Raw genomic sequence first — 14,267 nt, 5'->3', positions numbered from 1 at the left:
AACCAGAATGTTTTTCACTTAAGTTTCCAAATCATTTCAGCAAGGACACACAAGAACTAGTGACCTGGCCTGTGGGGAGAGCAGCAGGGACAGGAGTGCAAGGAGGCTTTCACTGTGCACCTTTTCTATGTTCATTTCTGAGGGTTGTAAATATAACTTTCCCCCCAAATCTAATTACACTTGATCACCATTATTCAGATTCCCTATCTGCAAATTTGCTAAGATTGTAATTCCAGTATCAACAACTAGAGGTGCTTTGGGGGCCACTCGGTGAAAAATCTGCATCACCTGCGCACAGGCTCCCAGCTATGGTCACACGTGTCTTCCTGTCTCAGCTCAGACTGTCAACAAGCGTCCTCTGGGCCACGTGGTTGCAACTTGTGCCTTCTGTTGGCGGTTTCACTGTTTAATCGGCCCCTGAACGCAGAGCTGGCCACTGTGGCTGAGCACAGGCTGTGTAAGCCTCAGGAAGAGTGTGTGTTAGCGAAGCTTAGTGCTGCTGGCAGAGACCCCGATGTTAGTGAATCACAACGTTAAATGAGGTGCCCCTGGGAGCAATGCCTCTTCCCTAAATTCGGGGTTAGTTGTGACTTTGTAAAACAGAATACCACAAACATCAAGAACCAACTGGAATTAAGTAAAAAAGAACACTCTTCCACAATCCGTAATCCACCTGCTGAAGACAGGAAGTGTTTTACCAAGTTCACAGGTTGCCCGCTTGGTGTCAGGCATTTTCCATTCTGTCTCCCCCAGGACCAGAGCCCTTCCCATCTCTTCTGCTTGGGATACACTCTCCACCGCTCCACAGTTTTTCCTTCTTTCTACGCTTTCCTGCACTCTGACATTTTAATCACTGGTGGCGAACAACATCATTTTTCCCTCGTGGACAGAGGACCTGCAGCACTTTACCCTGGGTATGACCTCTGAATCTCGAGTAATTCTGAATTAGTTGGACTCCCTTCTGAAAGGCCACGATCTAACTGGCAGAATACTTTTAAGCGGAAATTTCCTGGCTCTTGACTCGATGCCTTTCTGGTTGTTTGCAATGCCTACCACCTGAATCCTATGAACTGGAAGTTTTAGATTGTAAATACGAATTCCAGTGGAGACCCCACTCAGACCAGCAAAGACACAGAAAACTCTGTCTCCAGATCCCAAGAGTGAAGAATGCCCAAAGAAAGGGCATCATACGTGTGAAGGTGAACCCGAACCCAGCACCACACCCAAAGAACAGCACTCAAGACAGCCTTCCAGCAAAAGCAGAGACAGCCGCCAGGCTCCCAGGAATAGGGCTGTGGATGTGAGGACCTCCAGGTACAGAGTGGACAACCTCCTTTTTAACTGTCTTCCTGCAAAGTGACACTGCTTCCAGCTTAAAGCAGTGGCCGACCCAACAGGTGCAGGGAGAATGACCCAAAGGTTACCTCCCATATTAAATGCTGCTTGAAACCAGCCCAATTCCTGCACAGATGAGTAAAATCGATTCCTGCAGAGAAGGCAACATAACTGTGATAACGCACACACAACGAGAATGTTACCCTGTCACATACCCAGGTTGCAGAGCAGAGCTGGAATAGATGCTGTGTATACAAACTGCGTGACCACCTCGCATATGGCAGTTAAGTGGTTCATCAGGCCGCAGGGCTCCCCATCAGGAGTGTGCACGGGACAAAGGAAACCCCAAGACTCCGGCAGCAGCCTGCGCACTGTGGTGGTCCTCATCTTGGCAAAGTCAGCCCCTCTGTGCACACAGCGGAAATGGGAGAGATAGCGGATGAAGTTCAGCTTATCAGCCACGACACAAAGTCCAGAATTTTGCAGGAAGCCAAGACCTTAATAAAACAAAAGTCATTCAAAAATGGGCTCAACTTAAAAAAAAAAAAAAGTATATTGTTATCTGACGCTCTGATGAAAAGCCTCAGAGCACACTGTAAGTCATGGAGTGGGTGATTACAAAGTTCACTAGCTCAGATGAGCAGGGATACTGTACAAAAAGTAGTAAAAATCTCCAGATTTCACAAACTGTATCAGCCTTGACTGGTTACCTATCTCCTCCACATCCTCCACATCCTCCACTGTGGGGAAACCGTAAACAGAAAACAAAATAGCAAGTAATTAAATGGGATTCATCAGATAGGCTAACACACAAGCAGTTGTCAGTTCTAAAAAAATCTGTATCCGTAGTAGCATCTATTTCAAAACTGCAGATTTCTGGGCCCTCAATTGCCACAGTTGAGTTTTCTAAGTCATTCTGATGCAAGTGGTTTAGGGCTGAGCCCACACAAGAACCCTCTCGGACCACCTGTCCATGTGACCTCCTCAGACATCTTTAGTTTAGACAGAACTCTGAGCTGTCTTTAGTTTTCTAGGAGGAACAGGAAAATGTGATCATCAGAATTGGATTTAAACCATTCAGCACCTTGTCAAAAGCCCTTCAGACTGATATATACTTGTCAAAACTTATAACGTGAAATGTCTTTAGTGAAAGGGAAAAGTTCACTTTTAAATAGAACCTCTCTTACTGATATACACCTCCATTAAGCAAATAATTTGAAAACCACAACTAAAATGAAGACTATCTATTTTTTTGAAGCCTATCTATTTAATTTCACCTGTTTTGGAACGCAGATTCCCAGTAGCAAGAAGATACTCAAATGGTTTTGTAAGGTCTATTCCCAGACTTAAAATCTTCATCAAATTTTCACTGTTTATAGACATATTGGTCTTCTGAGCCTTCTTGTCCATACCTATTTTAACAGATACTAACCACGCTTCCATTTTTTCCTGAAATGAATAAATTACATGTTTACTTGAAAGGCTATATTGAAATTACCAATAACAGAAAACTTCTGCCTGATATTCATTTTTATCAGGGCAATTCTAGGCTGCTGAAAATTTCCAATCTAATTTCATGGTTAGATCAGACAGAAACAAAATTTTTTATCTTTCAGTAAGAATTTAAATAAGCATTACTGAGTAAATAAGGAATTAGGAGATTTTTACTTTAGTCTTCTCCATCTTTTATCCCACTATGTTATCTATTGGATTAAATCATTTTAGGGATAATATTCGAAATATGAAATACCACCAAATGAACTTACTTATGAACTGATCTGTGCTATGCCAACACTCTCTACACACACACACACACACACACACACACACACACACACACACACGGCTCTCGTGACTGACAGTTAACTGTGCTCTGTAATGTTGCTGTGAACACTGAATTAGCAGGTACTAAGCCTTTGCTCCTAGGTACAGACAGGATTAGGTTCCTCCAAGTCTCAAGTCACAACATTCTCGTCAACTGAGAAATACATAAGCTGGTTTTGTGTGTTTCTGTTGAAAGGTACCTTGTTTTATGTTGCTGATGTACTACCATCAGCCTCACAGCCAGCAGCACTGTAACTCGTGACTGACAAAGCTCATCTAACGCTCGTATGTTCTCGTAAGGCACATCCAAGCCTTCCTGTGCTCAGCACCTCACACAGCACTTCAGCACTATGCTTGTGGGCCATTTTCAAACAACAAAATCACCGAGAAAAACACAAAAATGTGAAAAACATGGTACTAAATAAATAGACTCTCGTTCACAGCAGGAGCTGAAGCAAGGCAGAGCATCACCTCCTAGACCTCAGCTGGGAGTGTGGGCATCAGGACACCCCAATGATTACCCCTCCAAGCACATCTGCAAAGGACCAGGAGAGCTGTGAATACTGATACTGGGCTTACAAGTAAACCTCAGTGAGGAGGGGAATTTGTAACAGGGACTCTGCAGAGGAGGGCTGACCGTCACTATATGCATACAGGCCACTTACACTTTATCATCAATGTCTGACCAAGATTTGATGTTGTCTTTACTTAGCTTACATGAAAATATCAGACATTTTTGAACCTGGTACAAGCTAGGACGTTTGATTCTGTACCTTCCTGCTAGGCAAACAAACAACAAATAGAAGAGAGAAGATGTACACTGCCAAAACAAGAACTTATGAACATGCACAAAACTACATCATGGGGTGTCATCACCTCAATCCAGAGGTACAATGGGGCCCGGGGGAAAGTAGTGTGCACCCACCTTCAGAAACATGAGGAAGAGCTGCCCGGGTGTGAGCACTTCCTGATTCACTAAACTGTCAGGATTCTCCTCCATGCACTCTCCTTTGGCCAAAGCAAACAGCTTCCGGGTCATGAGACAAAGTACATAAAACTTCTCAGTATTAGATTTCAAGTGGATACAGATGCACTGGCTGTCAAAATAGAAAGAAAAAGCTTAAAACAATTCAACTGCTACCACTACTTGCCATTCTACTAACCAAGGCCCCCAATTCATGTTTACTTAAAAGTCCTTACTCAAATTCAGAAAATCCCTTTCACCTTACAACAATATCAGCAAAAGAGCAGGATATAGTCTCAAACAAGGTCTACAGCGGTGCTGGCCAACATGGTAGTGACAAGCCACAAGGACCATTTTAAATATTAATTAATTAAACAGGAATAAAATGCAGAACTCAGTTTCTCAGTTGCACTGGCCATTCAAGCACTCAGCATGGCCCACAGCTGTGCACTGGACCACGCTGACCTACAGCAAGTCACAAAGACAGAGCCCTTGTCTTGGGAAAATAAAGGGACATGATGCCTGCAACTTTCAAATGGTCAGAAGGAACAACATTTACTCATGTGCAGACAAGTAAAGCAAATATAGTAAAAGTGTTAACAGTCAACATGAGTGTCCAATGTACTATCTTTGCAGCAATCCTGGAAGTTTGAAGTTATTTCAAACTAAAAGTTAGAAAGTACATTAGAATAAAACGATACTACCTAAAACCAGAGAAAGGTGAAGATGGCCACGGAAACAAGGCTAGCCCGCTTCGCCAGGCCAAAATTCAACCCACATGACTCCCCAGTCCCAACCACATCAACACAAAGAACCAGCGACACCCCCTACCCCCAGTAAACATTGTAGGCAAAAGCACACATACTTAAACAGAAACTCTGCCGCGTGTTCATTTGAATACCAGTCAGGGAGACTGAGCTTTACCCTGAAGCGTTCACCTAGATAGTTAAGGACCTGCTTCTGTGTGGAACAACCTTCATCCATCACCATCCTTAGCATCTGAGTAACAGAGTTCCTAAAGAAAGAGTTGTCCTCTTTTCCTTTGATGAGCTCCTGAAAAATCTGGTAATCGGAAAAGCTGACAAGTGCCTAGAATAGAAAAGAGATTTTTCTTTGTCATTGCTAATAATAACGAAACCATCCAATTCATTCAGGAACAAGTCCTTTTCAATTTAATACCCGAGAAACACTAGCATCCCACTACTGTTAAACTGAAGTGAATTCTCCAAAGTAAGGGCACTTGGAAGACAGGCACCAAGATGGCCCCAATGATCCTCACCTCCTGGGATTCACAAGCCTGCATAACCTCCTCCCACACCAGATCAGAGCCCTTCTGACAAGAGAATATGGCAGAAAAGGCGACACCCAGCTCTCAAGGCTAGGCTACCAGGGGCACTGCAGCTTCCCTCCCTTCACTGGGCTAATGCTCTGGGGAAGACGGCCGCCCCAAGCAGCCCATGGAGAGGTCACTGGAGAGGAACTGAAACCTCCTGCCAACAGCCTGCACTGACTTGCCAGCCTGGAGGAACCACCTTGGAAGGGATCCTCCAGCCCTGGTCAAGCCTTCTACACAGCTCAGCCCCTGCAACATTGCTCTGCAACCTCTGAGACGCCAGCCAGAGCTGCCCACATTCCTGCCCACAGAACCTGTGAGGGAGAAGCGTTCACTGATGTGTTTTAAGCCGCTGAATTCCGAGGTAATGTGTTATGGAGCAGTAGGTAACAAGTGCAGCATGAACTCTGATAAGGAGAACCTATTCATTCTGCACAGGACACGCTTCCAATGACTCTCTTCATAACAAAAGAAATATACTCAGCAAGGCACACCTTAAGTGCGAATCCCAACGGAAGAAAAAACAGTTCTTTCTGGTAAATAAAGTTCAACATAACTGTGCCATTTTCCAAGTAGTGAAGGTTCATATTGACAGCAGAGTGTTCTTCCCTCACACAGTGCATTGACACTCCTGTCGAAACAGAACAAAAAGCCGGAAACTCAGTAACACTATAACTGCTTCAATCATTTCATTCTGAATTATTTTTACCTTCTTAGAGATAATTAAGAGCCATAACACTAAGTTTAGCCGAGATTGGCAACCAAAAACGTCTCCAGTCCTTGTCAAATTTCCCCGAAGGTGCAAAATCTCTCCCAAACAAAGGCCAGGTGGCTGCCAGCCCGCGACCCTGAGGGGAGTGCCATGGTACCTGAACCAGAAGACTTCTGGGGCCACACCCACCTCTGGCAAAGTCAGGCCGGCCTCCAGCCTCAGACTAACACACACATGTTCTTTCAGTTTGAAAGATGTCAGAAAGTAGGTCTGCTACTATGAAATCCTAACACAGAAATGCTTAACAGAAATATAAAATCTTATATACATACGAGAGAAAAATGTCAAAGACTCTATTTAGATGCAGCTCCTTTTTTAAAAAATGGCTTAAAATTTTTCTAAGACAACATTCTAAAAATCACTAGAGCTTACCATATTGAGTGTAGCCAGGCCCTCTAGCTTTCCATTTTGGTCTTATCATTGCAATAGGGAAATTTCTCCGGGGCATAATCAACATTCGGATGACCTTTTCAATGCCATTGATTATGAAATAGCCTCCCATTTCCTGCCAAAGAGATGAATTATAATTTGTTAAACAAAGATAAGTAACTGTGAATATGAAACTGACTAACCTCAAAAATTAACCTCCTAGCAGACCCTGTTCAAAGTGCAGAAGAGAGGAAAGTGCAGGTGAAGGGGGCCATGGATCCCTGGGAAGCTGTCAGTAAGTTGTCTTCTCAAGTACATGAAAAGGTTTAGGGACCTGGAAGTATGGGAGGAAGTCGGTACTTTCTCTATCAGACAGCTTTGATCTAATTTGTCTTTCTGTCCTCCAAATGACCTTAGTCTTCAAATGACATTAAACAAACAAACACCTTATTCCAAAAAAAGTCTGCAAATGAAAATAGCAACCATTTTGCCTCCAGACAAGTATGATTTCCCAAATACGTTAAAAAAACAACTGATGACCACATGAAATCGCTTGAAATCAGATATTAAAATTAATAGGAAAATTATTTTAATTGCTCGTCAATATCACATTTCTGTAATAAAGAGCTACTATTAAGTAGGCATATCGTACCAGGTGCTCTATATTATCCTAACATCTAGTCCTCATAACAATGAGTAAGACAGCTATTGTGCCCATTTTTAGCAGAGGAAACAGGTTCAGGGAGATTAAACTTCCCAAAGCCATACAACCGGTAAGACAGCAGCTGAATGTCAAACCCAGATCTGACACCAAACCCTCATCCCACCAGGTAACAGTCTCTATTACAGACTGTCGGTAATCTTGATTACTTCAACTCAATGCTGCAAAGCCACCTGACACAGCTAAAAAGAAATGCCAAAGGGAAAGCATATAAGGCACTTCATATCCTCACAGAATCTTACTGTTCTGTAAAGCAGACATCTTAGAAAATAGTTTTGTCGTTTAAGATGGCTTTAAAAACAGAAATATCTCTAAATATACACCATTCAGAAAATTAGTGAAAAACCTACCAATTATTTCCCCATCATCATAATAATAACCTAATTGCACAGCCAGTTTTTCATACATTGCTTCATTTGAGACTCATTATGAGCCGCGCACAGTACGCAGACAAGAGATCAATGCTCCACGTTATCTCTCCAAAATGAGAGGCAGAGAAAGAAACACTGACTCCCTCTAGCAAGCTTCATATCCTCTCACTCCCAACTCGGGCCCTTCCTATTGTCGCCTGCCCACTCAGTGCCCTGCACCCCTGAAATTACCTCTGGTTCCTCGTGGTGCTCAATGAGGGCTTTTGGAGGAAGGTTGTATAAGTTGCAAAGCTTGGACTTCACCATGATGGGAACATAGCCAAGAAACTGCTTAATGGTTCCTTTTGAGATTCCGTTTACAGCCCAGCTGATATCAGCCTAAATGAAAAAAATTAGTTACGAAAAAAACAAAGTATTTGGATCTACAAGAACAAATGAGTATTTTAAAAGAGGAAAAAGACCATATACTAGATGATTTTATGCTTCAGACTTAAAAGAAGAGATCTCTTGGGTGACAGCACAAAGCAGAATTCTGGTTACATTTTATTGGACACCAATACTCGCAGACATGTCCAGCGTTTGAGTCGCGTACTGTCACTTGTACTCACTGTCAACTTTCCCCGGTAGGTGCTCCTCCTGCCCCGGCATTCTGCAGGATAAACATTGAGCTCCTTGCAGATGCTCCCTTTGGGAACGGAGGGGGGGCTGATGACGGCATCCACAATAGTGAGAGAGATCCGCTCATCTTTGAAAGCAAATTCAAAGGGAGGTATAGCCTGAAATACAATTCACATTATTAACTGCTTGCATGTCCCAGGTACCCCTTCACTGAGACTCTTCCAAAGCCAATGAATTTCCTACACACACTGTTGCCTCTCATGTTAATGTGGCATTAAAACGACAGCTAAAGCTACATCCAGTCTACTCACACCATCACTGTACACTGTGTACCAAAAAGCATAGGCGTTAACTCGGACATCTGAACGTCTACCGTGTGTCAGCTTCTGCAGCAGGCTCTAGGGCAGCGGTTCTCAACCTGTGGGTCGCGACCCCTTTGGGGGTCGCCTAAGACCATCGGAAAACACATATATAATTACATATTGTTTCTGTGATTAATCATTATGCTTTAATTATGTTCAATTTGTAACAATGAAATTGGGGGTCACCACAACATAAGGAACTGTATGAAAGGGTCGCAGCATTAGAAGGTTGAGAACCACTGCTCTAGGGTGACCACTGTGTGCAGAACAGAGCTGTCCTCTGAACCAAGAGCCTGCCCTCTCTCCCCTTACCTTGTAGCTTCTCCACGGGCAGTAAGACTGACAGGACTGCTGGCAGAGCAAAGTTATGGAAGCACCTCCTGACTCAGCACCGGACACTCTAATGTCATTCTTTAGGCTGACAGTTGTGCATTTCATTCCACGTGGTCTCATACTTGCCAAGGGAAAGGTGGTACCACCAGGTTCCCTGCCCCCCCCCCCCCCCCCCCCCCGTTTCACCGCATCTGCTTTTCGGTACCCGCCCTCCGCCCCGGGAAAAGCTCTGCTGTTCCACGGAGCTCTCCTCGTGTTAACTAGAAACAATGTGTTACGGTTGGAAGCTCAGCCCACGCGGGCCACTTCCTCACCCTCCAGCACCTACTGTCCTACAAAGCACCGCGGCCCCCAATCCCATAAAAATCCAGGAACCACAGACACATCTTCCCCCGGTCGGCTTGAGCTCAAGCCCCGAGCTGCGGCTGCCACGATCAAGAAGCACAACTATTTGGGGTTACACTGTGACCTCCAGCCATCCCCTCTGTCTGGGACCCTGTCCCCGGCCAGTGCCCGGCTCACCCCGCCTCCTGGGTCTCCCCACCCGCCGCCCGCCTCCAGCCCCACGGGGCCCCTCTCCTCCGCCCGACCTAGCAGCGCCAGCGAGCGCCGAGCTGCAGGGAGCCCGGAGGAGCCGCACTCACCTGCACCGCGTGGCTGAGCCCCTCGCGCACCGCGTAGTTGAAGGACTCCACGTGCGCCTGCGTCAGCTCCTGTAGCGCCGGCTTCTGCTGCTCCCGGGGGACCCCGTAAGCGGGATCCGTCAGGTGCTTGAGGCTGGGCCCGCCGGGCAAGCCCCGCCACCGGCCGCCGGGATCCATGCAACACCGCACGTCGGCTCCAAGCACGCCTCTGCAGCGCCGGAAAGAGGCGCAGCGCCCACGGTCCGCTAGGAAATGCAGCTCCTCTACTTCCACCGGGTCTCGGTCCGTCGTTTTATAGGGTCGACTTGGGAAAGAAACCCTGGCGTGAACGGGCCGGTCTGAAACTGTACCGAGCCGGAATGCGCCCTGCCCAACTCAGCTTTGTCCTCGGGTTTTCCTTCGCTCCAGGGCCCGAGGAGAGCAATCCTCAAAAGTTCCCTTACTCCCCGTGACCGCTTTCGGATCGTTGCTGTTGCTGAGGCTTCGAGGGAGTGAATCGCTGACTGCTCTCTGACCGATTTGAGTTGTGAAGGCTCCACTCTGTTTCAAGAAGTGGTCTGCCTCGCTGCCTGCTCCCCTCCTCCTGTGGGCTGGGTCCTGGAGGTGGGGGGTGGCAGCGTCCAAGGGCCCCCCAGTCTTAAGATCCTTTAGTCTGAGTCCTAGGAAGCGCTTTCTCTGAATGGGGGCTCAGCAGCACCTTCAGGCGCCTCAACTTCGTGTGTGTTGAACAGCTGCATTTGGTACTTGGGTAAAATCAACAGGCAATAAGTCACCCACTCTTAAATTCTACCCGTTGGTAAGCTTTGGCATGTATGTTTACTCCCTAGAGGCCCGTGTCAGTGTCACCAGTGTGTGTCTGTCTAGGAATGTGCCCATTTCAGATAAATTATCTAATTTGTTGGCATAGAGTTGTTCATAGGATTCCTCTATAATCCTCTTTATTTGTGTTGTAGTAAATTTAGTAATTTGAGTTCTCTACTTTTTTTTTTTTCTTGGTCAGTCTAGGTTAAGTTTTGTCTATTTTGAAGATCGTTTCAAAGCACCAACTTTTGGTCATGTTGATTTGCTCTATTGTTTTTCTATTTTCAATTTCGTTCATTTCCATTCTAATCTTTTTTTCTTCTTCTACTTTTTGGGGATTTACACTTCCTTTTCTAAGGTGGAAAGTTTCTTAAGGTGGAAAAAAAACCTAATGGCTATTGATTCGAGATTTTTAATGTAGCCATTCAAAATATAAATTTCCTTTTAGACAGAGCTTAACTGCATTCCATAAATTTTGGTATGTTTTCATTTTCATTTATCTCAAAGTACTTTCTAATTTCCCTAGTGATTTATTTATTTGATCCATTGATTTCTTTTTTAGGGCTGTATTTTTATTTTCCAAATATTTATGATTTTCACAAATTTCTGTTAATGATTTCTAACTTATTCCATTGTGGTCAGATAACAGGTGTAGTATGATTTTGATCATTTTAAATTTACTGAGGCTTGTGTGTGGTTTGGCATATGGTTCATTCCAGGGAATGTTCCATGTGCACTTGAGAAAAATGTATATGGTTAGGTGGAGAGTTCTATAGGTATTTGTCAGATCTAGTTGTTTATGGTGTTTGCTATTTTCTTGTTGATATTCTGACTAGGTGTTTTATCCATTTTTGCAAATGGAGGATTGAAAGTTCCAACTAATATTTTTGAATTGTCTATTTCTCTCTTCAGTTCTGCCAGCTTCTGCTTTCTGTGTCTTTGGGCTCTGTTGCTAGGTGCATTATGCTATAACTAGTGGCCCGGTGCATGGATTCATTGAAAGGAAATTAATTAGAAGAGATATTTTAATATCACTATTCGCCCTTTCTTTATAATAGAAGTGTCAATCAAACTCACGATCAACAATGACAGATCAAAACACACGCATGCAATTGGCACCAGCAACAGCTTTATATGTATCGCACATGTGCGAGTCATCTTAGCCTTTTATATAGAATAAACTTGCTTAATTACACATGCTTTCTGATGTAGCTAAACTTTTTCCAGCCCAGTGAAGCACCCCAACTTCTCTTTCAGACGATTGTCAGCAACACAGCAGTAAATATCAACGTGAAGAGATTATTATTGTAGATCATGCAGGGAGAACAAAGGGTAAAACTGTAGCAGTGTTTGACTATATTCTGTGAGAAAACCTGACGTCATTTTCAAGGTCCACCATTTCTTACTTCTTTTCAGTCGGGTCAAGTTTCTAAACTTTCTAAATCTCCATTTTCCAGCTAATGAAAATAGGATTTTACTGAGTCTCCTATTTCCTACTCCAGGACTTCTGTGAGGATCAAATGAGATGAGGCATGGGAAAATGCTTCACAGACATTTGGTTAAAGTGTAAAATATTTGCACCTGGCTATAAAGCAAGTCGTGTTCCTGGGCTGAAGAAACTCCAAGGAGGCTAGTCACTAGGGAGAGGAAGACAGGCATTGCTACATCACATCATTACCCTGTGCCCACAGCGACCGTTTCTGGGCTGAGCTGTGGGCTGCATTTTGCGCCGTGGGGTTTTGGCAGCATTGGCTGTAATTTGGTGGGGTGTCGCTCTGGGGTGATGGTGGGGCTTGTGTCTGGGGTGGGGGAAGCCGACTGTTGGTTTGTTGGTGCCAGGTCCATGGTGCCATTTTTTGTAAATGGCTAGTGTGCATCACAGCAACTTCTGCTTTGAGCGTCTTCCCCCTGGTGGTCAGTGCATGTCATAGCAACTGGTCGGATGGTTGGAGGGACACTTCGCATATTAGCCTTTTATAGATATAGATTGTATCTTCCTGATGAATCACTCCCTTTATCATTAAAAAATGTCCTTTGCCTATAGTGACAACTTTGTTTCTTAAAGCCTATTTTGTCTAATATTGTATGGCCACTCAAACTCTCTTTGAATTACTATTTACACAGTATATCTTTTTTTATCCTTTTACTCTCACCTATTTGTGTCTTTAGTAGATTGCAGAGGTGGATCATGGTAGTTTTGGTTTCTTTTTTAATCCAATTTGCCATCTGTGCCTTTTGTTTGAAGTGTTTAATCCATTTACATTTAATGAAACTTCTGATAAGGTAGGATTATGTCTGCCATTTTGCTATGTTTTCTGTTTGCCTTATACCTCCCCTCATTCCTTCATTTCTGCCTTCACTTTTGTTATTTTCTAGTGTAACATTTTAGTTCCTCTTTTTTTTTACTATAATTAAAGTTATTTTCTTAGTGAATAATGTGTATTGATGTGGATCTCTTTGAGTCTATCCTACTTGAAGCTTGTTGAATTTCTCACATGCATTTTGATGTTTTTCACCAAAGTGAAAAGTTTTCGGCCACTACTTTTTCTACTGTTTTCTTCCCCTTTCTTTTCTAGGACCCATGATATGAATATGTTGGTATACATGCGTGTCTCTGGACAGATCTCTGGAGCGCTGTTCATTTTCCTTCTTCTTTTTTTCGTTCTGCAGCCTGAATAATCTCCACTGACCTCATATTCACTGATTCCTTCTTTTTCCAGCTCAAACCTGCTTTTGAACACCTGTAATGAATTTTTCATTTGTATGGTTGTACTTTCCAATGCCATTCTTGTCTCATTTAGTTCTGTAAGTCCAATACCTGGGCTTCCTCGGGGACATTTCTATTGACTGCCTTTTACCTCTATGGGCCAGACTTTCTTTTTTCTTTGCATATCCCATAGTTTGTGTTGAAAATTGGAAGATTTTAAGGATATAATGGGCCAACTTTGGAAACCAGATACTCCCCCCACTACAGAGTTTATTGTTGTAGTTCTTTATTTAGTGACTCTCCTGAGCTAATTCTGTAAAACCTGTATTCTTTGTTATGCGTGGCCACCGAAGTCTCTGCTGTTACCTTAGTGGTCAATTGATCGCATAGAGAGTTCCTGAATGTCTGGAACAAGTAAGTCTCCTAGACTTTGCCCAGGGAGTGTGTGTGTGTGTGTGTGTGTGTGTGTGTGTGTGTGTGTGATGCCTTCATGCTCAGAAAGGAGGTTACAGCTCTGCCTTAATAATCATTTCTTGCTTGTGAAGTGAGAGAGAGGTGAAAGCTGAGGGAATTCAGGTCTCCCCTGGGCACACACACAGCCCTACACATGTGTGGCCTTCTATGTTCATTTTTAAAAATTTTATCTTTATTGTTGAAAGTATTACAATGTCCCCTCTCCCCCCGCCCTGGAATGGCTAATTCCCCCCCCCCCCCATTGCCCAAGCCTTCACCACAATGTCTGTGTCTATTGTGGCCTTCTATACTCTTAGAACTATGTTGAAAGTTTTCAAAACCTATGTGCATCTCAATTATGAGGGACAATCTTTTGGGTTATGTATTAAACGACATGCTGGGTTAAGCCAACGATGGCCACACCTGGTTTAATTTGTATGGCCTTTGAGCTAAGAATGCTTTATATATTTCCTAAGAGTCGGGGAAAAGGCAAAGAAGAAAATGCATCAGAGACCCTGCGTGGCTTGCAGAGCCTGAATACTTACTATCTGGCACTTTACAGAAAGGCTGCCTGACAGAGTCATGGACTCAGACAACTGATGGCACCCCAAACAGTCAACTCCAACAACGAGATGACAGAACCACAGGGAACAAGGACAC

At 44.0% G+C, this 14,267-nt stretch overlaps 1 protein-coding gene across 4 annotated transcripts in view; it reads right to left on the bottom strand.

Moving 5' to 3' along the window:
- The window catches only part of POLR1B (RNA polymerase I subunit B), a 38,060-nt gene extending 27,667 nt beyond the window's left edge, over positions 1–10,393 (bottom strand). For 2 of the 4 annotated variants that reach the window (XR_009447902.1, XM_059659184.1), the window contains exons 1-9: positions 9,647–10,381; positions 8,298–8,465; positions 7,921–8,067; positions 6,601–6,733; positions 5,951–6,087; positions 4,989–5,212; positions 4,085–4,256; positions 2,613–2,784; positions 1,551–1,832 (exon numbers count right to left, since the gene is read on the bottom strand). Coding sequence is in view for 3 of the 4 variants with exons in the window: in XM_059659184.1 (XP_059515167.1) it covers positions 1,551–1,832; positions 2,613–2,784; positions 4,085–4,256; positions 4,989–5,212; positions 5,951–6,087; positions 6,601–6,733; positions 7,921–8,067; positions 8,298–8,465; positions 9,647–9,823 (1,612 nt within the window). In the remaining variant the exon portion in view is untranslated. Of the gene's footprint in view, positions 1–1,550; positions 1,833–2,612; positions 2,785–4,084; positions 4,257–4,988; positions 5,213–5,950; positions 6,088–6,600; positions 6,734–7,920; positions 8,068–8,297; positions 8,466–9,646 lie in introns of all 4 variants that reach the window. The other 2 variants (XM_059659186.1, XM_059659185.1) reach the window with 2 other exon arrangements.
- Positions 10,394–14,267: the final 3,874 nt, after the last annotated feature.

This window comes from Myotis daubentonii, chromosome 12 (assembly GCF_963259705.1).
Source record: "Myotis daubentonii chromosome 12, mMyoDau2.1, whole genome shotgun sequence".
In the NCBI taxonomy this organism is placed as follows: Eukaryota; Metazoa; Chordata; class Mammalia; order Chiroptera; family Vespertilionidae; genus Myotis; species Myotis daubentonii.
This window is presented reverse-complemented; position numbering and strand designations above follow the sequence as displayed.